Source organism: Capra hircus, chromosome 10 (genome assembly GCF_001704415.2).
Source record: "Capra hircus breed San Clemente chromosome 10, ASM170441v1, whole genome shotgun sequence".
NCBI classification, from domain to species: Eukaryota; Metazoa; Chordata; class Mammalia; order Artiodactyla; family Bovidae; genus Capra; species Capra hircus.
This window is the reverse complement of record NC_030817.1, coordinates 82991097-83016547: the sequence shown is the minus strand read 5'-3', so window position 1 is coordinate 83016547 and position 25451 is coordinate 82991097. Positions and strand designations below refer to the sequence as shown.

Sequence of the window (25451 nt, the reverse complement as noted above, 5' to 3'; positions counted from 1 at the left end):
GCAATGCAGGAGACCTGGTTTTGATTCCTGGGTTGGGAAGATCCCCTGGAGAAGGGAAGGCTACCCACTCCAGTATTCTGACCTGGAGAATCCCATGGACTGTATAGTCCATGGGATCTCAAAGAGTCGGATGTGACTGAGCGACTTTCACATCTACATCTACATGACAAATAGAATTTATCTCATGTGCTTTCAATTAATTGACAGTGGCTGTTTGGAGATCTTGTATGAGGGATTTTGACGTTATTGCCTGGGCCCGGAGTGAAAAAGTGCCACAACTGATCATTGATGTCTGCCATGTGTGTATGAGTAAGGAATACTCACCTCCCTTATGTCTGCAATGGTTCATCTGGAGACAGTCCTGAATTTACGCAGGACAAGATGAAGGCCATGCTTAGGGCTGACAGTCTGGGCTATGGGTTCTGTTCTGAGCTTCATGCTATACTTTTCTAGAACCCACCCTCCTTTCTTGTGGCCCAGTTTGGGTGGCCTGCCCTTTTGCATTAGTCTTGATGTAACTGGGCATTTAGTACAGGCCGCTGGACCTTCCCCATAGTGATCACCACCCCTTGGGTCTTTCTTTTTTAAATATTTATATATATATTTGGCTGCTCCAGGTCTTAGTTGTGGCGCTTGGGATCTCCAGTCTTTGTTGCAGCATGTGGGATCTTTAGTTGTGGCATCTAGGATCTAGTTCCTTGACTAGGGATTGAACCTGGTTCCCCTGCATTGGGAGTGCAGAGTCTTAGCTACTGGACTGCCAAGGAAAATATTTTGAAAAAGAATCAAAATGTATGTATGTATACACCTAAAACTAACATAACACTGTAAATCAACTACAGTCCAATATACTATATATATATTTATATAATATATAATATATATTTTATATTATATTATTAATATACTATTAATATTATTATATTATATTATTAATATATACATTTAATAATATATTATTAAAATAATATATTATTATATATATATTTAAGGAAACCATGTCAAGGCACATTGTACTGAAACACTGACAAACAATTGGTAAAATTATGGAAGGTTTTAATCCCCCAGCTCTGGAGTTTGGGTTTTGTGCTTTAGGAGGGAGCTGCCAGAGCTCTGAGCTGGGAAAGGTGGTGACGCTTGAAAGAGGTTCTGTAGGGGTGGTGACCTAGCAAGTATGAGCAGGGTAATCAGCAGACTCCAAGAGGAGTCTGCCACAGTTATCCAGGCTGGATGTGGCGCTAGGTACGGGGGTGGAAAGAAACTGACCTATGAAGGAAACACTCGAAACATTCCCCAGGGGAGAATCAATTGGACTGGATGGCTGAGCTAAGGGCCAGAGAAAAATCAAAGATGACATCATTCTGAAGCTCTGTGACTAGAATAATGACATGAAACAGAAAGTCCAGTGGGGAAGAGCAGAGGTAGGAGGAAGTTGAGGGCTTGAATTTAGCAGTAAAGTGAGTTTGAAGTCAAAATGTCCCTGTAGAAATGATGAGCAGGGACACGGAGAGCCAGGACCACAGGTTGTGTGCAGACTGAGATGAACAGGAATGCTGGGGACTCCGCATCCCGAGAGACAGCTGGAAAGGGGAGAGTGGAGGATGAGCTTCAGATCTGAGACATGACCTCTAGAGAATGCCTACCTCAGGGTGGAGGAAGAAGAACGTGGGGAGAAATAGCCCAGGAGGAGGGCAACCTGGAGATGCCCAAGGGACAGGAGGGTACCAGGAAGGGGTGGTGGCTGCTGCTACTGCTGCTGTTAAGTCGCTTCAGTCATGTCTGACTCTGTGCGACTCCCTAGATGGCAGCCCACCAGGCTCCGCCGTCCCTGGGATTCTCCAGGCAAGAACACTGGAGTGGGTTTGCCATTTCCTTCTCCAATGCATGAAAGTGAAAAGTGAAAGTGAAGTCGCTCAGTCGTGCCTGACTCTTCGCGACCCCGTGGACTGCAGCCTACCAGGCTCCTCTATCCATGGGATTTTCCAGGCAAGAGTGCTGGAGTGGGGTGCCATCACCCTCTCCAAAGGGGTGGTGGTCTACAGTACAAATCTGCGAGAGGACAAGGAAAGGGAACAGACCTGATGCGCATGCCTGTCGGTCTGTGGACAACACCCAGAGTGCTGTGCACCTTTCTGTGTCAGGACAGCTGTTTGGTACCTGAGCTCACAGTGTATCGACAGGGAAATCCTTTTGCAGACAACCTTCCAGATAAAACTTGCTGGGCCTGAGAACTTATAATGGTAAGAAGTCATTCATTAGAATCCTTGTGATCTAACTTGTGATCACTGCTTGCCCCCTTCCCAACTCCCTAAGTGATAGTCACTCAGTCGTGTCTGGCTCTTCCAAATCCCATGGTTTGGAGCCATGTTACATGCTACAGTCTAACAGACTGTAGCCTGTTAGACTCCTCTGTCCATGGAATTTTCCAGGCAAGAATACTAGAGTGGGTAGCCATTCCTTTCTCCAGGGGATCTTCCTGACGCAGGGATCAAAGTTGGGTCTCTTGCACTGCAGGCAGATTCTTTGCCACCTGAGCCACCAGGGAAGTCCCTAACGCATACACAAGCATGCACATTCCCAGCCTCTTTCTGTCAGTGAATCTTCTGAAGCCATCACGAAAGTAACAGAATATAAATAGTTCTACCATTTACCACCAACTCATAGATTCAGTTTTTCAAGATTAGCCACCTGTGTGTCTGAAAGAAAGCAGCTGGCCTGCACAGTTGTTCAGCTGCATGGGTTACTGCATCTCCAGAGGCAGTATTTATTGGTTTGATTTTCTTCGTGTTTTTAAAAAATATCTATTTATGTGGCTGTGATGGGTCTTAGTTGCCACACACAGGAACTTTGTTCTCTCATGTGGCGTGTTCATTGTGGCCCATGGGCTCTCCAATTGTAGTGGGCTGGGCAGTAGTTATGGCACGTGGGCTTAGTTGTTCCACAGCATGTGGGATCTGAGTTCATGATGGCCCAGAGATCGAACCAATGTTTTCTGCATTGCAGAGCAGGTTTTTAATCACCAGTCCACCCTGATTTTCTCCATATTTTTATTATGATTTTGTTGACTCAAGAGTTGAGTGACTTGGATATTTACTTTAACAACTTTCCAGCAGATGACAAAAGTGGCTGATTCTATCAGTATCAGCACATTGTGATAATTTTCTATCGGGAGGAAACAAGGTGTGTTGAGGAAGTCTTCACAAAGGAGACCTGGACAGCTCCCATCAGATGAATGAGGGACCAGCACTTGACAGACAGTTCATCAGCCATCTGTTCTCCGTATGTGGATGGACCATTAGAAGGGGCTTTGAAATGAGTCCGTTTCCATTTGACAAGCGTTTATTGAACACCTACTGAGGACCGCTATATCAGCTTCTAGGATGAGAAGACATCATCACCAAGGGACACTGAGTCTAAGTAAGGGCATGAGTAGGAAAATGCCATCACGCAGTAACCGTATGTCTAAAGTGCTGGGCACCCAAATTCAGTCCTGCCACATCCACTGCTCCAGTCCATTGTGCTCTTGCTTTTAATGGAATAAGCTTACGTACTGGCTATAATTAAAGCATCTTTTTTAATGGATCTTTTATTGTTCTGTCACTGCTTAATAAACCTGATTCTTTCTTCCAGGCAAAAGAAGATAACATGTTCTAAACCAGTTGCTGAGATCAAAATTTTTTAGGGCATCTACCCACTGGATTAAGCAGCTGTGGAGTGAGAGAGAGAGAGAAAGAGAGAAAGAGATGGTGTTTTTCTTTAGCTTATCTCCTTTTCTCCTTCTCTGGTAGCGGATGGTCTTGAAAGACAGGGGAAAGTTTGCATTGCAGTTCAGCTCAACAGTTCTAGGTTCTCTTAGGAAGAGGGGGGAATGTTGAGTCCTCTTGGGCATATCCTGTTTTCTTGTAGTCAGGTGTTCTCATAGCTAACTTGTCCTTCACCAGCTCTCTGTTCCTAAGTGAAGGACAAGGTTAACCTAGCTTTTCTTTGCTTGCCAACGTCTGACTCTCAGGACTGTCGTCTTTGTGAGGCTATTGAAGTAGATGGCTTCATTCCTTGTCTGGGTCTCTTTTTCCTCTGACCATCATAAATAGCATGGACTTAAGGGATCAGTCCCATTTCCTTACTGTACAAACAAAGAGATGGAAGCCCAGAAAGCTGCTCAGGTTCAGGCTAGGAGTTTAACACCAGGAAGCAATAGTTTATAAAGAGAATTGCACGTCGGTTTACTTTAAAGAAAGGAATGGCAGAATGAAGACTAAAGGAAGAGGAGGAAATCAATTCTGAAGGGGAAAGTGATGCTAATGAAGAAACAGAAAGGGCAGAAAAGCAGTGATGTACACATGCAAATACGCTAGCCACTGGGCGGGTGCATGGCCAAGATGGAATCAACATGAGCGCACAGAAAAGCAAGAGCTTTAGAGACACCAGAAACAAGAGTATGGCAACCACAGCCTTGCCCTCACTGCCCGTGTTTGTGGGTTTATTTACTTTTAAAATAAAAGACAAAACAGGTGGTTATTGAACAGTTTACCCAGCCAGATAAAGGAGCTTGTGCTGTGAACAGCAAAGATCATAGTTCAAAGCAATGCCAGCCTGGGGGGAGGGGGTGGACAGGAACCCCTGACCTCCAGGTAAACAATATCCAGCTTTAGAGCAGGGTTCCTGGATTAACTTAAGGATGTACAGTTCTAAAGGAAGTCTGATGGAGACTTGCACAAACCGTGGGGAGGAGGGTGAGCCAGGGTTAGGAGAGGTTCCGCAAATGTCAGAGGGATGAAGGCCACTGAGGACCTCAGAAATAAGGAAAGAAGCCAGATGTTTTAAATAAAATGGCAGTGCTTCTGAATGAGAAAGTGTGAATGTAAGTGTGACCTAGAGTTATAGGAATATAAAACTAACATTATCTGCCTTTAATGCAGACATCTAAATTTCCAGCAGATGGAGATGTTACCACGTGAAAGAGAAGTTCGACAGGTGGGCACTGTCCCAGACTTCCTCCTTTCCAAAACAGGAGGGCTTCTTTCTTAGGAGAGAGACACAGAAAGGACCCCTGAAATATGTAGACTCCCATCTCTAAGTACATAACACATCTTAAGAGAAAATATGGACATTACCTAGGTTCCAAATTCAGTGGATAAGCTTTTAAAACAACGAAAGCCTTTCTTAGTTATTTCCTTCTCGATTTGGAAGAACTTGGCAAAAATCCTTTGATTTCTAAGCTTTGTGTTTGGAAACCAGAGGCAGAAAATGGTTCTCTTTGCCTTCTAATCAACAGGCGTTTGTATTATAGTACTTGCTACTTTAGGAGTCGAGGGTTCAGGGTTTTCTGTTGTGTGTTTGATTTTTTTCCTGGGCCCTAGAAATTGCCTTGCAGCCCTGGGCCTGGGGGGTCAAGTTGTTTTCACAGCTTGCTTGCATTTTGCTTCTGAGGACTTGGGCAGGATGCTTTTATCACCCTTTTGAAAAGTTGAATAGCTGTGCCCCCCGCAAGCTAGCTGCTAGGCATAACTCATTAACATTTTAAAAAAGAAAAACAACCTGTCTGGGTGCCTATCGAATGGAATCTTTTTGATGGACTGTGTTGTCTGGGTGATCTCAGGTATCAGGGAAGCATTTTCGGATCTGCTTAGGATGCTGTGGTTGGTGACTGTCTCCAAACCAAGGAAGTGGTGCCCATGAATTGGGGCTTATAAGGGGGGTTAGTATGGCCTTAGGTGTAATGGGGATAATGTTTTATCTCTGCCAGTCTTTTTTCCTAATGAGGTGTTTTTTTTTTTTAAGAACTAAAAATTCATTCAAATAAATTTTCAGGAAAATTGTAGTATGTTCTCTTCTTTTAGATTTTAGTCTTAGAATAAATTCTAGGAGGGGGATGAATAGGTCTGTCCATATGAATAATATGTCACTGGATATCTTCCTTATTGTCCCCAAAGTATTGGACCAATTACACGAAGATACCACTTTCACCCCGAACTTATTTTACGTGCCATCATTTTTTTTTTTTTTTTAAGAAAATAAGACCTCTTTTTTGTTAATTGTAAGTATTCATAGCAAAGGCTTAGAAGTAAATGTTATGGTCAGGTCAGGGAATTTCTGGTATGCAGCTCAGAATCCTGCTCTGCACAGCTTAGGAGAAGCATCATACAGATCTTCTCAGCCCAGAACCCCTTTTCCACATTCCTCTAAGTTCAAGCAAAGGTTACCTTCCCTTGGCCAGAGGACCTCTTGCTGCCTGCCAGCCGGGGATGTCTGGTTCTTCTTTTGATCTCCTTTTTTTTTCCTCAACCCAGAGATATCTTATCTCTCCAGGGAGAGGCAGAGACATTTGTTATTTGGCCATCAACAGTTAACTGCTTATGTGGCTTACACACATACACCGAAGGCAAATCAAAACTGCATTTAGGATATCACATATTCTCAGTAAAACCTGAGACTTTAACAAGAACATCCTTACCTTAAATCATCCCATAAATCATCCCTCGGATATGTCCAGAAAGAGGCAATCAGTTTGTGTCTTTAGCACTCTTGAGGGGTTCTTACACTTCTATCAAATCGTGCTTGGTTCATTCCCTCTTAGCCTTTGAGTGGTTCATTCATTTGCTCAGCAAACCCCTATGGAGTGCCCACTCTGTGCCAGGCTCTTGCTGCTGCTAAGTCACTTCAGTTGTGTCCGACTCTGTGCGACCCCATAGACGGCAGACCACCAGGCTCCCCAGTCCCTGGGATTCTCCAGGCAAGAACGCTGGAGTGGGTTGCCATTTCCTTCTCCAATGCATGAAAGGGAAAAGTGAAAGTGAAGCCGCTCAGTCGTGTCTGACTCTTAGCGACCCCGTGGACTTAAGAGCAGGCAAATGCAGGTGAAGCGATGGAAATGTGTCTCTAGTAATGGTGAGCACAGCATCCTCGCATGCTTTGTTGCTTTGGGGTCAGTTATGTCATCTTTGCTTGCAAAGGATGGCTGATTTTTCCATCTCCCAGGATATATTCTCTTCCAAGAGGTTGTCTGTGTTGGACTCTTCTTTCACGCCCACCTCACTTGACGAGGGGAAGACAGAGACTAGAAGGCAAATCTCTGTGGGCAGAGTAGTCTGGTGGATCATCCCAGCTATTGGAATTTGACCACCAATTTTAGATTAGTTTCATACCAGAGTGTTGATTTGATCTTTGGAATATAATAAGGGAAAGGATAGGCTTCTGAATGTAAAGACTCTAGTTCCATTTTTTCAAATTTGTAGCAAAATACACATAATAGGACACCCCCTATGGCACGGAGGGTAAAGAATCCACCTGCAGTGCAGGAGAAACAGGATTGATCCCTGGGTCAGGAGGATCCCCCTCGGAGGAGGAAATGGCAACCCACTCCAGTATTCTTGCCTGGAAAACCCCATGGACAGAGGAGCCTGGCAAGCTACAGTCCAAAGGGTCGTAAAGAGTCACACACGACTGAGCATGAGCACAAATGGACACATAACATAAAATTTGCCATCTAAGCTGCTTTTAAGTGTACGATGAAGTAGCATTAAGTAATTGACATTGCTGCGTAACCAGTCTCCAGAACTCTTTTATTCTCACAGATCTAAAACCCTGTTCCCGTTAAATAATAGCTCCTCATTTCCCCTCCCCCAACCCTTGCACGCACCATTCTGCTGTCTGTCTCTAAGATTTAATTTTTCCAGGTACCTCATATAAGCGGAATCATACAATATCTTCTTATAACTGGCTTTTTCATGCAGCATAGTGCCGGCAGGTTTATTTGTGTTGCAGCATGTGTCAGAATTTTCTTCCTTTTTCGTGCTGAATAAATACTATATCAGAAGTGTAGGCCATGTTTTGTTTGTTCATTCGTCTGTCGATGGATACTTGGGTTGCTTCCACCTTTTTGGCTCTCGTGAACAGTGCTGCTGCTATTGTTGTAGGAAAAGATGGGGTATAAGAGGATGGGCATGTCCCAGGTCTCCGGCGAGTCTCTCGGACGGGCCACCAAGTGGCGATCCTTGACTTCACGCAGGAAGGAATTCAAGAGCAAGCCACAGTAAAGTGAAGCAGGTTTATTTAGAGAGGGTCACACTCCACAGGCAGAGTGTGGGCCATCTCTGAAGGCAAGAACCTTGGGCTGGGGTCCTCTGTTTGGAAAGTGAGGGTGGCGCTGTGGGGGATACACATTCCATAGGTCATGCCGTCAGATCCCAAAGGTGAGATGCTGGTGAGGGGGTGGTTCGTGTCTGTGGACTGGATAGTTTCATAGGCTAATGAGTGGAAGGAATATTCTATCTCGGAGAAGAGGGGAGTTTCCAAGAGTTGGGGCACCTCCCACTTTTTGACCTTTTAGGATGAGACCTGGAACTGTCATGGTGCCTGTGAGTGTGTCTGTTAGCATATGCTAATGTATTACAATGAGTGTATAATGAGGCTCAAGGGCTCCTGGAAGTCTAATCTTCCCCTATCTTGGGCCTAGTAGGTTCTAAGCAGTTTTGTGGCCTCCTGTTGTTCCTGATTGTTGCGTCATTCTTGTAATGGTTGTACCCTGCCTCCCTCCTTCCTGTCTCACTGTGAACATGGGCATGTAATACTTTTCAAGACCTTTGCTTTCCCTTCTTTTGGATGTACAGTTGACCTTTGAACAACAGGAGTTTGAACCATGGAGGTCCACAAATTTAGATTTTTTTCAGTATAGTCCCTGAATTTTCATTTTACATTAATTAAGTGTGGGGGAAAGTTCGTGTTTGATTAGAGATCAGAATGTGTGCAATCAAAAGAACTGAGGTTTGAATACTGATTCTATCCAAGCTGTCCTGTCCTTGGGTGTCAGTTACCAGTGTTTTTGTTTTTGAGGTGTAGATTTCTGGGCTGTGGGGGTGGGGGCAGTGGTGTCAGCACCCTAACTGCCACATTGCTCAGGGATCAGCTGCATATACTCAGAGCAGAATTGTCAGACCGTAATGCGATTCTACGTGCGCTTTTTGGAGGAACGTCCATACAGTTTTCCGCTGTAACTGTGCCGTTTTACATTCCCAGCAGCAGGGCACAAAGGTTCCAGTTTCTTCGATCTTAATTAGCACTTCTTTTGTTTTTTGTTTTTGTTTTTTTTTGATAATAGCCATTCTAGTGGGTGTGAGATGTTGGTTCTATTTCTAAGGATGAAATAATAATTTATTATTATTATCAGGATATGTTCAACAACATATCCTGAACAATCCCTGCATTTTCAGATGAAAGGATACAAATCAAAAAGTGCTAATAACATTTGTCACTATATTATTCAGCTCTTCTTGGTTTATTTTTGGTGGCTCTTAATATACCTTTTGGGCTTCCCCAGTGGCTCAGCAGTAAAGAATCCACCTGCAATGCAGGAGCTGCAGGAGACGCAGGGTTGATCCCTGGGTCAGGAAGATCCCCTGGAGAAGGAGATGGCCACCCACTCCAGTCTTCTTGTCTGGAGAATCCATGGACAGAGGAGCCTGGCGGGCTATAGCCAAAAGGGGTCACAAAGAGTTAGACAGAAGCAACTAAGCATGAGCACAATACACCTAGTATCAAAAACCAACAGGAACCTAGACCAAAGGTTTAAAAGAGCTTATACTGCATCTCCTCTTTCTGTTTGTTATCTAATTTGATTTTCATGAAATCTCTGTATGGCTCTTTAGCTAGGCAAAGAAAGGAGGGGGAAAGATTAGAGAGGACTTGGAAATATGGTTACAATGTTGGAAGATGTCTGGATTGCATAGACATCTATAGAAAGTTTGACTTTCATGGGTCTTCAGGATTGAATCCAACTTTGCCTCTTACATCTTCCTATGTGTGCTCTGTCGTATGACCTTCCTCTGACCTCCAGCACGCTGAACCAAGAGAAAGACCTTGAATGTCCTTGGTCTAAACGCATGCCTGCCCATTTGTCACAGTGCCCTGAGGAGCAGTTTACTATGTTGGATGATCCAGAAACTTTTCTTGGAGACTGATCTGCATAGCACACTCAGGAGGAGTGTAGGTAATAAACTGGATTGTTGTGTGGGCTGTGCTTAGTCACTCAGTCATGTCCAGCTCTTTGCAACCCCATGGACTGTAGCCCACCAGGCTCCTCTGACCATGGGATTTTCCAGGCAAGCATACTGGAGTGGGCTGCCATCTCCTCCTCCAGGAATCTTCCTGACCCAAGGATTGACCCCGAGTCTTCTGCACCTCCTTCACTGCAGGTGGATTTTTTACCGCTGAGCCACCAGAGAAGTCCCTGGATTACTCAGTCAAAAAGGTTACATCCTTTTATCTCAAACCTATTGGGCATTTAAAGAGAATTCTCTTTTTCCCTGGCTTCCCCTGCACCTTGCCCAATTTTTAAGGTAATTGTGGCTGGCTAAATCTATCCAAAGGGGGACTTCCTTGGCAGTCCAGTGGCTAAGACTTTGTTTTCCAGTGTCAGGGTGTGTGTTCAGTCCCTGGTCAAGGAACTAAGATCCCGCACGCCTCACAGGCAAAAATCCAAAGCATAAAACAGAAGTAATATTGTAAAAAATTAAATAAAGACTTAAAAATAAAATAGAAATAAATCTATTCAGAGGAACTCAGAACATCAGGCTACAGCTACGTAGTTGAAGTGAAGTAGGGAACTGAATCTAGGAAGAGCCAGTATCCTCACAAAGGTGTACTGATTGTGACTATGTACTGTTGGGAGTCTGGGGAGAGGTACCTTCTTTCCAGGCATCCCTTTCTGTCGCCCACACACACACAGAGTACACTTGTCAATGGAAACTTCTACTGAAGGAAGAAAATAACAAGTTCCTCACTAAGACCTGTGTTTGTCAGTAGCTGGGGGTTGAACTGCAACTGATGGCCTTTCAGAACCCAGGAGACTCTCAGAAAAACGAGGATGAAAACGATCTTTCTATACAGACCTAATAACAAAATGAAACTTGCAGGTGGCTATTTGCAAGAACCATAAAAGAGAAAGAAAATAGAATAATGAGATCTTAAACAGCGTTCCCAAGGTTTGGCTACTGAGCAGCTGGAGTCCTGAAGTGCAGCCAAAACACCATGGAACCATTCTTCCTACTCCTCTTCCAGGACATATTTTAACTTGACCTCACTGCTTCGGCAATTATCAAAGAAAATTAAAAGAACAGACAGCTCTGCAGAGCTTTGGGGACAGACTAACATCAATTACCTACCTACCGGCAAGGGAATACTTTTAATAAAGCCTTGAAACTAGCAGGGACTACCTCCTAGTCCATCTTTTTACCGCCAAGGGTTGCCACATTTCTATCAAGTCAAATATTTCCATGTCTGCAGTTCTTAATAAAGCTTCCAGAAACAGACTTCATCACTTCCTTGGGCATCTAGTTTCAGGGGAGAAGAAAGGAAGTGATCATATATTTGCACCTGTGCTTTTACAAGCATTCTTTTACTTAATTCTCAGCCAAGACTGTGAGATAAGCATTAACATACCCATTTTAACAAATGAGGAAAACAAGGTTCATAGACATAATTATTCCAATGACACAAGCTTGGTAAGTGGCAGAACTCCGATGCAAACCTAGATAAGGACGTACAGAAACCCCTTCCCTTTTCCCTTTGTGCCTTTCAGTGGATTCACGAGTGCTAGGTGCTTTGTCTAAAGGTCTAGCCAGCATCTTTTCTGCAGTGTTTCTTTAAATGCAATTGCATTTTGAAGGTCCTAATGGGCCCTGAAGGCCTTGGCTAGGGAGCCATAATGCTGGCAGCAGCTAGTTCTGCAAAAGGGCTTTAGGTCTGAGATTGAAAGGCAGGCTGTACCTCATTTAACTCAATGGCCACCATCCAAATCGTCCCAACAGTCAAGAAGTGGGCTGCTTTTCATGCCTCTTCTGTACACATCCTTTGTTTTTCTTTTTTGTCTTTGCCCATCCTTTCCCCAAATATCACAAAACACTGTTTCAGCCTGAAGTTTCAATTAGGTTCTGGCGTGATGAGCTCATGCCACGCTTTGTGTGGCCGCAGCCAGAACATCCTTCCCGGTGCTTTCTTTGAGAGGGAGTCGGGGCTGCTGAATTCCCTTTTCATGCCTCCACAAGGGAGCCTCCGTTTCTCATTTGTCCAAATCCTTGTTTGTCTTCGGGCAAGTGAAATGCTTGCATTTGATTGTGATGGGAATGGATTGACGTCTTTTCAAGTCCCGTGGAGGAATGAAAGCCAAGCTTACTCAGAGGGATAATCCCCCTGCATTCAGTCAACTTGAATGTGGAGGGCTGCATTCGTTTGGTAAATAGTGGCAGAGGGTCCCACCCCTGCCTTTTTCTCTGCGTGGTTGTGCGTATTTGGATGCAACGTGTTCTGCCTGCAGAGAGGGCCTGAAAAAAGTCTCTTAGCAAATAACCGGACCTGAAAGGGACAAACGTAGCTGGCTGGTGTGTCCCTTCAGTGTCACAGTTCCTGTCTTAAGGAGAAAAGGATCCTTTTCTACACTTGCCATGTCAGTTCCATGGGCTACCATGCAAGAGTAAATTTACCAAGCCAGCAAGGAGAGCCGTCTGGGTTCCTGGCTCTGGTAGAGTCTCCGGGAAAAGGCAGGAGTCTAGCTGTTCAAAGCAGCCACTGGCTGGGGTCCTTTGTGTCTCTCCCGGTGTTTGTGTGTGTGCAAGTGGCCTCTGCTCTGTCTGGCTGGCTGTTTATTTTGTTTGGAAAGCTCCTGGCTGTCTGGGATTATATCTATTCATCCCCTCTCTGTCCAGAGGCATGTAAATGAGCTTGTTAATTCAATGGACCAATTGATTAGGCTCTTTTTTAATGTGCTCAGCACTGTCCTAGGCACAGCAGGAGGGCATGAAAGAAGCCTCAGTGGGGTCTTTATCTGCGACCTTGAGCAGCCCTGGAGCCTTTCTAAGCCTCCTGTTCTTGTCTGTGAAGCTAGAAGGTCAGACCAGCTGATTTCTAGGACTCTTCTTGCTCTGAGTTTCTCTGACTGGGGTCATGAGAGCTGGAAAGACATGAAGCCAGCTTAAAAAAAAAAAGACCTGTTGTGGTGAAGAATACAAATGAGTTATGTAGAAAACTATGTCCTTTGGTTGTACAATTCAGAGTAACATGCGTTCTCAGTTGCTTCAGTTTTGTCAACTCTTTCCAACCCCATGGACTGCAGCCCACCAGGCTCCTCTGTCCATGGGATTCTTCAGGCAAGAGCACTGGAGTGGGTTGCCGTGCCCTCATCCAGGGGATCTTCCCGACCCTGGGATCGAACCCATGTGTTCTGGGTCTCCTGCATTACAGGCAGATTCTTTACCACTAAGTCACCAGAAAAGCCCCATTCAGAGTAGGATTGCTAGCGAATAAAAATAAGGATTGTCAGTTAAATTTGCGTTTCAAATAAGCAAATAACTTTTTAATATAAGTATTATCATGATATGTAATGTCATGATATGTAATGACATGTAATGTCTGCATGCTAAGTTGCTTCAATAGTGTCCAACTCTTTAAGTCCCTATGAACTGTTGCCTGCCATGCTCCTCTGTCCATGGGTTTCTCCAGGCAAGAATTCTACAGTGGGTGGCCACGCCCTCCTCCAGGGTCTCTTCCCAACCCAGGGATTGAACCCGTGTCTCTTATGTCTCCTGCACTGGCACAAAATACACACGCATAAATAAGTACAAAATTATTGTTATTAAACAACAACATGACTAAGTCACAACAACATGACTAAGTCACGTCTGACTCTGTGACTCCATGGGCTACAGCATGCCAAGCTTCTCTGTCCTTGACTATCTCCTGGAGTTTGCTTAAACTCATCTCCACTGAGTTGGTAGTGCCATCCAAACATCCCATCCTCTGTTGCCCTCTTCTCCTCCTGCCCTCAATCTTTCCCAGCATCAGGGTATTTTCCAGTGAGTCAGCTATATGTGTGTAATGAATACACATATACACATGAATATACGTGAGTGTGTGTGTGTGTGTTCAGTTGCTGAGTCATCTCCGACTCTTTGTGAGTCCATGGACTATAGCACACCAGACTTCTCTGTTGGGATTTCCCAGGCAAGTGTACTGGTGTGGGGTGCCATTTCCTCCTCCAGGGGATCTTCCTGACCCTGGGATTGAACCCGCATCTCCTGCATTGGCAGGCGGATTCTTTACCACAGAGCCGCCCGGGGACTCTGGATATATGCATACATGCATTCATACACTCAGACGCATGCAACATATGCACATGCTGCTGCTGCTGCTGCTGCTAAGTCGCCGCAAACACACCCATACACACACACATATATGTACATGCATCTAATTTTTACTATGATAATGGCAGGTGGTAGGAGGTCAAGCTGCCCTCCTCTGGGCGAGGCCTGCAAAGGTGGTGCCATTTCCTCTCTAAGTTTCTCGAGCCTCTGAGGCTTTTATATACATGACAGTTTGTACTGGAGTTCCCTCCTCCAGCTTCTTTTTCAGAGCTCTTGACAGCCTCAGTCCTTAACAAGAGCTCTAGCCACATCGTTTTTCTGGAGGATATGAATATATACTGTATCTTAGTAATAATATCCACATCCATCAGATTAGATCTGTATTTTCCCCTAAGGAACTGGTTATGACCTCCCACTTCTACTGACGCTGTCAAGCTGCTTTCCTGACAGTTGGCCAAACTGGCTTTCTATGGACAGAGCCCCTTTCACACTTTTTTTTTCTTTTTATTAAATGTAGCATTCTAAGATGTAACACTACATGCCACACTGCTTGAAGAGTTTTGAGCAGTATGGTGTTTTTTCCGTCACAGTATTTGTTTTCAGTCACTTTTTCTGGCTTTGGATCTACATGAGACTGAAAAAGAACACATTTCAGAAAAAGGTTGGGTAACTTGGACAAAGTTGGCTTAACCAATTCCCGTGAGATGATGTGTCTAGGAACTTTCTCCAAATGGGAAGCTTCTGCTGTGCCATGTTCTGCTATCCAGTAAAGTACAAGGAGTGCTAGCCGTGCTGCTTCGTGGAACTCGAGACAAGTGTGTTCATTGTTTCTACAGGAATGATGGTCTTGTACACCGTGGGCTGCCAGCCAGCCTCTGCAGCCTCCTCTCAGCTCATCCCCCTTCGTTCTCTACCTCCACCATGGAGGATGCCTCTTCACCCTTTGAATGGGCCCTGTGTGGTTCAAGTGCAAGTCACTCAGCCTGCCTGAGCCTCAGTGTCCTCATCCTTCAGAGGTGAGGATTAGCCGAGTTGATGTATATGACGGGTCTGGCTCATGGTAGGTACTCAGTAAACAGTAGACACTGTGGTGTTGGAGAAGACTCTAGAGAGTCCCTTGGACAGCAAGGAGATCAAATCAGTCCATCCTAGAGGAAATCAACTCTGAATATTCATTGGAAGAACTGAGACTGAAGCTGAAGCTTCAATCCTTTGGCCCCCTGATGAGAAGAGCCAACTCATTGGAAAAGACCCTGATGCTGGGAAAGATTGAGGGCAAGAGGAGAAGGGGATGACAAAGGATGAGATGGTTGGATGGCATCACTGACTCAGTGGACATGATTTTGAGCAAACTCAGGGAGATAGTGAAGGACAGGAAAGCCTGGCCTGCTGCAGTCCATGGGGTCACAAACAGACAGACACGACTTAGTGACTTAAAAACAACAAAAAATGTAGACATAAAAAATTGTGAAAGGCAGGAAGAGGTTAGGCAGCCAGACGGAAATGCAGGTGCTAAAAAAGAGAAGTCCCTTTTCCCTCTTCGTTTCCTACACAGTGTGGACTGTACCTGCCAGCTCAGAAGGGAACTTCATCCTTGCATGACCTCTTAATTGCAGTCTCGACTGGCTGGCTTGCATATATAAAACCTTTGATTTTGAACATCATTTTATGTGTCCGCTTTGGCAGTGCATTCCCAGGGTGACAACTAGTGGTCTGGTTGCTGGGTGGGTCTCCTTTCCCTCTCTGGGTTCAATAGCACCAGTTAGAACAGTGATTCTCAAAGTGTGGTTCCTAGACTAGCAGCATTGGCATCCCCTGGGAGCCTCTTAGGAAGGCAGACTCTCAGACTTCCCTGGTGGTCCAGGGGTTAAGAATGCACCCACCAATGCAGGGGACACAGGTTCGATTCCTAGTGTGGGCAGATTCCACATGCCGTGGGGCAACAGCTGGTGTACCACAACTACTGAGCCCGCGGTCTGGAGCGCGCGAGCCTCAACTACTGAAGCCACTCGATGCCGCTATTAAAACCTGGGAGCTCTAGAGCCCACGCTCTGCAATAAGAGAAGCCACGACAATAGGAAACCCACACATCACAACTACAGAGTAGCCCCCCCATTGCTACATCTAGAGAAAGCCTGCGTGCAGCAACAGAAACCCAGCAGAGCCAAAAGTCAATTACTTAATTTTTAAAAAAGAAAGACAGACAGACAGATTCTGGGGCTCCACTTCAGACCCAATGAATCAGAAACTCTAGGGGTGGTGTCCACTAATCTGTGTTTTAATGTGACTTCAAGGTGATTCTGAATACAGTTCAGTTTGAGAACCACCTCATTAAAGTGTTACCTACTAGAAATACATGTAGGTCTGAGCAGTGCTAAGAGGAATTTAACATCTCTGGAACATCGAGCCAATGAATTTTCAGGACTTAAGAAACACGTTTTGTGTGCCTTTTCTAATCCAGATCTCCAAGCCTATAGAGACTAACAATTGAATAAGATGCACTAGGGTACCGCTGGTGAATTTCTAAGTTTTAGTTACATAGTCACAGTGTGGGATAGAAGGTTAGGGATATCACATAATTGATGAGCCATATGCTTTCCCATTTAAGTTTTTATACTGGAATGCACCCGAAACAATTTCCTTTTCAGAAGAGGAAAAAGCTAAGAATTCAACAGTCTCGCCCCTCTGCTCTTCTTTTTCAGAACAGTTTTCTAATTCCAGAGAAGAGTCTGGGCTCTTAGAAGCTTTCTCCTCATCTTATTTTCCATAACTTTGTCCTGGAAAATATAGTCTGGGGGAAAGCAGTTTAAATAGTAATCATCTGTGTCTAGTGCAGAATTCGAAGATCCAGTGTCATAAACAGGGGGAATAGCACATAGATAATGTAGTCGACAGAGGTCAAACCCGGCGTGTCTGTCCCTGGATTATTCCACCCCAACCAAATGCTACAAACTCCGTGCCCACTGCTAGGGCTTTGGGCAAACCCCTTTTTATTTTATTTAAACCTCACATACACAGTTAAGACATTGCATCCACATGTTTCTAATTCATTTACACTTCACTCATCAGCATGTGTTGGGTAAGCACCCTGCCACGTCTGAGTTTTATGAGCTGTGTTTACGAGGCTGCTTTTCTTGAACAGGGATATCGTATATTCTACCCCAAAAAAAGGGAACTAGAGCCTGGGAAATGAGGGCTTCGGTGTTAAACTTGGAGTGAACTGGTGAAGTTTGAATGGATCCAAAACTAAGCACAGATGTTATCCATTCTCCAGGAATAGCCTCATGTATTTATTCACAGAATATCTCTCCTCTTCTTACCTGAAATTTTCTCTCTACTCTAAGGGATGGCCAGGGAATGTGCATTTGTCTGCAAAGTTTGAATCTCATTTCCTGCCACTTGGAGGAGTCTCCCTCTTACTTACTCCCTCCAAGCTAAGGCAAACCTTGGTAGTAGCAAATCTGGATGAAATCTAGAACCTTCCACAGCATGTTGCTTTCTTAGAAAGCAACATTTTGCTCTCCCTCTTATGCTGAGTTCCTGAAAAGACAGCAAGGAGTTTTAGTTTTGTGCTAATTTTGAATAGAGATGGAAGAGACTTACCACTGATAAAACTGCACAGAGTTCCGTTTCTCAGAACCCAAATTGTTGGAATTTGTTTTCACATTCTTTATAAAATTAATTTTATTATTTAATCTGAGTTAATCTGCATGCATGTATCTTAGCAAGTCAAATAATTCTACAAACTTTGCCCATCCCCTACTATTCTTTCCTCCTCAACAATTTTAATTGTTCTTTTGATATTTACTTTCTTATCTCTGAATAATGTTTATACTGTTACTTCTGGATTTTTCAGTTTCAGGATTTTCTGTAAGGTGAGGATTGTAGCCCTCTTTCATGGTCCTTACCCTCCACCTCACCGCGTATGCACACGTCCATCCCACATACTCTTGATGGAATTATGTGGTGATTCTGTTAAACTAATAGCCAGTGCTTCCAGTATAACTGTGTGCATGCGCTTCACAGCTGAGCCACATAGCGTAACAGGTCAGAGCTCCAGGGTGTCGATCCCCAGGTAGAGATTTGTGCCCAGTGATTTTTAGGGAATGCTTCAGGAACAACTCCTGTGAAGGGTACAAGATGCAGAATTGAACAACTCTGAGCTGGGTTAGCCCTGCAGAGTTACCCCACATTGAGACAGAATGGGCCGTTGTACAACCACACAGATCGATCACTGGACAGGGGCTATCCCAGGGAAGGAGGTTGGTGAGGCGGCTTCCTTAGGCTGGGGGTGAGTTCCAGAAAAACACAGCTGTGAGCTACCAGCTGGCAGCGCTCCCATCTGCTGGGGGAATCCTGACTTGGATTGGGATGATAGCAGTAGATAATCTGAGCACCGCTTGCACCCTTGTCCGGGCACTTGGTGGACTCCTTCAATCAAGAAATTTTTGGGACATTTATTTGATGATTTCTTGGGGAGTTGGTAAAGAATCTGTCTGCAATGTGGGAGACCTGGGTTCAATCCCTGGGTTGGGAAGAGCCCCTGGAGAAAGGAAAGGCTACCCACTCCAATATTCTGGCCTGGAGAATTCCATGGACTGTATAGACCATGAGGTCACAAAGAGTTGGACACAACTGAGTGACTTTCACTTGGGGATCTAGGAAACTGCTGCCACTTCTCTTAGAAAAAAAAAAAAAAAAACAACTCTGTTGAGATAAAACTCACATACCTTAAAAGTCACCAGTTTAAATATACAAGATACTGGTGTTTATTATGTTTGGCGTCATGCTGTCATCACCTCAATATAATTTCAGGACATTTTCATTGCCCAAGAAGAAAGTTCATATCCATTAACAGTTGCTCCACATTCTGTCCTCCCTCCAGTCCCTGGAAACCACTAATCTACTTTCTGTTTTTTGCTATTGCTAAGTCACTTCAGTCGTGTCTGACTCTGTGTAACCCCATAGACGGGAGCCCACCAGGCTCCCCCATCCCTGGGATTCTCCAGGCAAGAACACTGGAGTGGGTTGCCATTTCCTTCTCCAATGCATGAAAGCGAAAGGTGAAAGTGAAGTCGCTCGGTCGTGTCCTACTTAGCGACCCCTTGGACTGCAGCCTACCAGGCTCCTCCATCCATGGGATTTTCCAGGCAAGAGTACTGGAGTGGGGTGCCATTGCCTTCTCTACCTCTGTACATTTGCCTATTCTGAATATTAGATATAAATGTAATTATACAGTATATGCTTTTTGTGATGGACTTTTTTCAATGAGTGTAATGATTTCATTGTTTACATGTTGTTGCATGTACCAGTGTGTGCTACTTCATTCCCATCTATTGTCAAATATTTTCTGTATGGACATACCACATTTTCTTTATCCATTTATCGCTGGAAGGACATTTGGATTGTTTCCACCTTTTAGCTATTATGAATAATACTTCTGTGAATTTTCATGTACAAGTTTTCGTGAAGATGTGTGTTTTCATTTCTCATTGTTACACACTTAGAAGTGAAATTGCTGGGTCATACAGTAAATCAACATTCTGATGATCTGCCAAAGGTATTCCAAGAAAACTGTTCCATTTTATAGTCCTGTCAGCATTGTAAGAAGGTTCTGATTTCTCTACATCCTTGCCAGTGTTTCTTATCGTCTTTTTCTTTTTTCAGCCATCCTCCTATGTGTGAAGTGGTATCTCATTGTGGTTTCACTTTGTATTTCCCTAGTGGCTAATGATATTGAACATCTTTTCGTGTGCTTAGATTTGTAATAAGCGGAAGATCTTCATAATCCAAGATCATGAAGATTTATGCTTATGTTTCCTTCTAAGATTTTTTTTAATAGTCTTAGCTTCTACATTAAAGTTGATGATCCATTTTGAGTTAATTTTTATATATGGTGTATGATAGGCGGTCCAGCTTCATTTTTTTTGCACATATATATGCAAACTGAAGCCCTGCAAATGTATTTTTATGTGGCATTTTAAAGTGGTTGGGGAGTATGGGCAGGGTCTGGAGAAGTCAGTGGTTATGTAATTTTAAAAATATTTATTTATTTTTGGCTGTGCTGGGTCTTCACTGCTGTGTGTGGGCTTTCTCTAGTTGCAGTGAGTGGGGGCTCCTTTCTAGCTGTGGTGTTCAGGCTTCTCATTGTGGTGGCCTCTCTTATTGTGGAACACAGGCTCTGGGACACGTGGGCTTCAGTAGCTGTGGCCTGTGGGCCCCAGAGCGAGGGCTCAGGAGTTGTGGTACAAGAGCTAAGTTGCCCCGTGACGTGTAAGATCTTTCTGGACCAGGGACTGAACCCATGTCCCCTGCATTGACAGGTGGATTTTTAACCACTGGACACCAGGGAAGTCCAGGGCTTATGTAATTTTATGAGAAGCTCTACATGGAGTATTGCTAAGGCAGCAGGATTCTGGGCAGTTTTATTAAGTAGTCACTTGTCTCCGGGTTTCAATTGTCTCCTAGGATCGCCTTTTTCCTTGTTGCAAGTCTGAGAGGCAGGGACATTGCCTCTGCCACATAGGTGGAGGGGTAGGCCTAGCTGGTTTGGGCCACAGCTAGAAGAAACCCAGACTCAAGTTCATTTCTCTGGGTTATTTCCATGTAGCCCATTTGCTGTCATTGTCTCCTGATTAACCATTATGTTGTTGTTGTTGTTCTCAGAAAGTTCTTCTGTAGTATGATTGCAATATTGAGGAATAAACTTGCGGCTGCCGATGATACTATTCCTAAGGATAGAAGCAATTGGGAGGAAGCCCAGAGAAATCAGAACTCAAAACCCTTGCCCTCTGTAGGCTGCTTTATCAACACTTTTATTACATCAAAATGCAATGCACTTGAATAGTTTCTGCTATAGCTTCAGTAAGTATGGAGCTGGGAGAGAGGAAATGGGGTTTGGATACATAGATGACACAAAAATGCACGTTGTAGGAGACTGGTTTTCCCTCCAACTTGTCACTTCCTTTTTGGGCTTGTGTGTGTGTGTATGTGTGTGTGTGTGTGTGTGTTTCATCTATCAAATGACAGTTTGGTTTCAGATAATTCCCATAGTGCTTCCGTCTTTGGTAATCACTGACTTTTCCAAGATCACTTCATATCTTTCGGGCAGCTAGGGTAGGAAATCAAGTCTCTTGACTTCTTCGATAGAGCTCAGAGCGCACAGAAGATTCAGTCTTCCCTAATCCACGTGGTCCCACAGGTTGCCTGCGATTTCCTGTTAGCGGTTTTCAATAGCTTTGGAGTAGAAGGAAGTTCATTGCTATGACAGTCAGGCAGCCACACTCGGGAAAATATGATGTATTGTGTTATGTAGGAAAAAGTCAGAATTATCCAGTGCAGTAATCAGATTTTCAGACAAAGGCATGACCCTGGAACATGCTGTCTATGGCTGAGCATAGCATTAGTCTCGTCTCCAAAAACAGTTAAACAAAATCAGTATGTACTTGGCATGTCTTTCTCCCTTGGATATGGAAATATATCTCGCCTGAACATTTTTCTCATTCTTATTTTGGAGGCAACTAGATTGCTCTGAAAATATTAGTCATAGCAGTAATTGATTTAGTATTTATTGAGCAGCAGGCTCTGTGTGAGGTAACAGAAATATAAAGAAAGACTCTGAGGTAGGGGAATCTATCTAGTGGGGAGAGAGGAGAGAAAAACAAAAATTAAAACACCTCCAAAGGCCAATATTTATTTTCTCTGCCCCTCCCTTTGGGGCTTTCCTGGTGACTCAGTCAGTAAAGAATCCACCTACAAGGCAGGAGACCGCCTGCAATTCAGGAAACCCAGGTTCGATCCCTCATCTGGGAAGATCCCCTGGAGAAGGAAATGGCAACCTGCTCCAGTATTCTTTCCTGGAAAATCCCATGTACAGAGGAGTCTGGTGAGCTACAGTCCATGAGGTCAAAAGAGTTGGGCTCTACTGAACAACTGGGCACACATCCTTCCCTTTATTCTTCAGGTATTTGTTGAGCATTTGTCCTATGCCCAAGCTCTCTACTGAGTGCTGGAGATACAAAAGTGAGTAAGACAGACACATCTCAGACCTCCCTGGTGGCCCAATGGTTAAGAATTCAATTCACCTGCCAGTACAGAGGACATGGGTTCGATCCCTGCTCTGGGAAGACCCCACATGCAGCAGCTAAGCCCACGCACCGCAAGTACTGGGTCTGCCCTCCAGAGCCTGAGAACCGCAACTACCGAGCCCACGTGCTGTAACTACTGAAGCCTGCACGCCCTCCAGCCCATGCTTTGCAACAAGAGAAGCCGCCACAATGAGAAGCCCATGCTCCATAAGGAAGAGTAACCCCTGCTTGCTGCAGCTAGAGAAAGCCCGCACACAGCAACAAAGACACTGCAGCCAGCAGTAAATTAGCTAAAAAAGACAGACACTTCTCTGCGGTCCCTCAAAGCCATGCCTCAAATGATGTTTGTTGAACCGTATAGTAGAGGAGACCGGATCAGCCTGTGATAGATGAACTTAGAGGGCAGATCAGGATCCATGGAGGGCTTCCCGGAGAGGGTGACCTGGGATCTAAAGCAAAGTAGAAGCAGGTGCTAGTCAAATAGGCAAAGCCAGAAGAGCAGTGATCAACGGCTGCACAGAGGAAGTGCTTCGTTGGGAATAGAACAGTAGGAAATGAGACTATAAAGGCAGGTGAGGTTCAGCTCTTGAAAGGACTTTAGACTTCAGTCTAAGGCGATAGGCAAACCACTTAAATGTCTCATAATGGAGGAATTATTACAGGAAACTTGGGCCATTTAAAAGAACATAAAATGGTATAACTGCATAGATTTTAAGTAATAAAAAGCAGAACGCAAACATTGTGTGCTCACTGTGATTACTGATTTATACAATATAATTGAGACTGTTAAAGATGGGAGGATGCCTAAAAGTGAAGTCCTATTTGTACTGTGAGATTCTATAAGAATTCCTTTATGATATTCACTCAGCTTCAGATCTCTACTATGTGTACAGATCCAGATGCAACCTCTTCTCTCTACCATCAAATACAGAGAGATCTAATAGCTTTAGCGCATTTTAAATGTGTGTGACTGTGAGATACCGAGAATAGGCACATCCATAGAGACAGAACATAGATTTGGTGGCTGCCAAGGTCTTGAGACATTACTTTGCCAACAAAGGTCCGTCTAGTCAAGGCTATGGTTTTTCCAGTAGTCATGTATGGATGTGAGAGTTGGACTGTGAAGAAAGCTGAACGCTGAAGAATTGATGCTTTTGAACTGTGGTGTTGGAGAAGACTCTTGAGAGTCCCTTGGACTGCAAGGAGATCCAGCCAGTCCATTCTAGAGGAGATCAGCCCTGGGTGTTCTTTGGAAGGAATGATGCTACAGCTGAAACTCCAGTACTTTGGCCACCTCATGCGAGGAGTTGACTCATTGGAAAAGACTCTGATGCTGGGAGGGATTAGGGGCAGGAGGAGAAGGGGACGACAGAGGATGAGATGGCTGGATGGCATCACCGACTCGATGGACGTGAGTTTGAGTGAACTCCGGGAGTTGGTGGTAGACAGGGAGGCCAGGCGTGCTGCGATTCATGGGGTCTCAAAGAGTCGGACACAACTGAGCGACTGAACTGAACTGAACTGAAGGTCTTGGGAGGAGGAGAGAGGTCGGGGTGACAGCTAATAGGTCCAGCGTTCCTTTCTGGGGTGATGGAAATGTTCTGAGGTTAGTTTGTGGAAATGGTTGTAAACATTGTGAGTATACTAAAAGCCATTGAGATACATGCTTTGGTTAAAACAGTTAATTTTATGTGATGTGAATTTTATCCTAATAAAAAAATACAGAAAGATAAAAGATGCTGATTGGTTTTGTTGTTGTTTTTGTAGTCAAGGGCAATCGGAAGTGTGAGCTGAACTGCCAGGCAATGGGCTACCGCTTCTATGTTCGGCAAGCTGAGAAGGTCATTGATGGTACCCCCTGTGACCAGAACGGGACGGCCATCTGCGTGTCTGGGCAGTGCAAGGTAAGTGCCCCAGACTGGGGTGTCTGGAGTGGGTCTCGGGGTGTTTGATCTGTGCCTGCAGACTGCACTGTTTGCCAGGCTGTGGCATGCTTCCTCCCTATCACCTATGGTCAACCCCACCCCCCAACTCTGAACCATGAGCTCTGGGAGAAGTGGATTAAACAGGGCGGTCTGTTCTGCTCTGAGTTTTCGATCTTTGGGAGTTGCCAGATCTCACTCTGGCATTTCGGTCATTAAGTGATTTACGTTTTCATCATGTGCGTCCTAAGAAACTCAGGGATCTTTCCTTGTTGGATCTGGAGCTTCTTCCTTACCTCTGAAGAGGAGGTTATGAAAAGGGCACTGCTGGATCAGTCAAGAGGTGGTTGGCGTCGTCAGGGTGGCATTTTAAGGGCATGGCATATTTTATCTTGCCTCCCACCAGCTGGGGCAGGCTTCCAAATGAAAGCCGTCTAGTGCCTTTATAGCCAAAGCTGTACTTTCAACAGGAAGTTTTCAGCCTCCCTGGACTTCTGAAGTCTGTTCCAAGAACTCCCCACCCTGCATTCTGCAAACATTCTGGGCTGGAGAGAATCCTTGTGGGATGCTACCCTTTCACAGAAAAGCACCATTTGCTTAAAACAGGCGCACCAGAGAGATGGCACCAGTTCCACAGTATATTCACTGGGGCCTGGACGCCCACCCTCCTTTCATCTATAAATGTAAGCGTGGAGGTCTGACTCTTGCAGGTAAATGACTTTTTGGAGCCCAGGCTAAGACTCTATCTTAATTAGCACTCAATGGCAGGCAGGACTGAGTTTCATCAAAGGAAGGGCTCTTTGGCTGTCACATCTGAACGTTTCAATGTAAATTGTTGCACTGTTTAGTATTAGAGCTACTCAAGTATGATTTATAAGCACCTCATTCCCCCTCCCGCCTTTTTCTTCATGAGGTTTTAAATAGAATACAAACTAATTTATCAAAGCAGTATGAATATTCTGGGGCTTCTCAGGTGGCTCAGTGGTGAAGAATTCACCTGCAGCGCAGGAGATGCGGGTTCAATACCTAGGTTGGGAAAATCCCTGGGAGATGGAAGTGGCAAGCTACTGCAGTATTCTTGCCTGGGAAATCCCATGGACAGAGGAGCCTGGTGGGTTACAGTCCATGGGGTCACAAAGAGTCGGAAAGGACTCAGCAACTAAACAGCAACAACATGGATAGTCTGAGACTGTGAATAAAGAAAGGAAAAAGCTGTCATTTGATATTTGATGCATGTGACGTTGCCTTTGGACAGACAAGAAACCCACAAAGTTTCGAGATGGAGTTCAAAAGAGTCAAGGAATATGGTG

General features: G+C 44.6%; 1 protein-coding gene across 1 annotated transcript in view; it reads left to right on the top strand.

The window, feature by feature from the left end:
* THSD4 (thrombospondin type 1 domain containing 4) overlaps positions 1-25451 on the top strand; it is a 665429-nt gene that overhangs the window by 269432 nt on the left and 370546 nt on the right. Inside the window, exon 7 of the mRNA XM_018053563.1 lies at positions 23987-24123. Coding sequence (XP_017909052.1) covers positions 23987-24123 — 137 coding nt within the window. The remainder of the gene's footprint in view (positions 1-23986; positions 24124-25451) is intronic.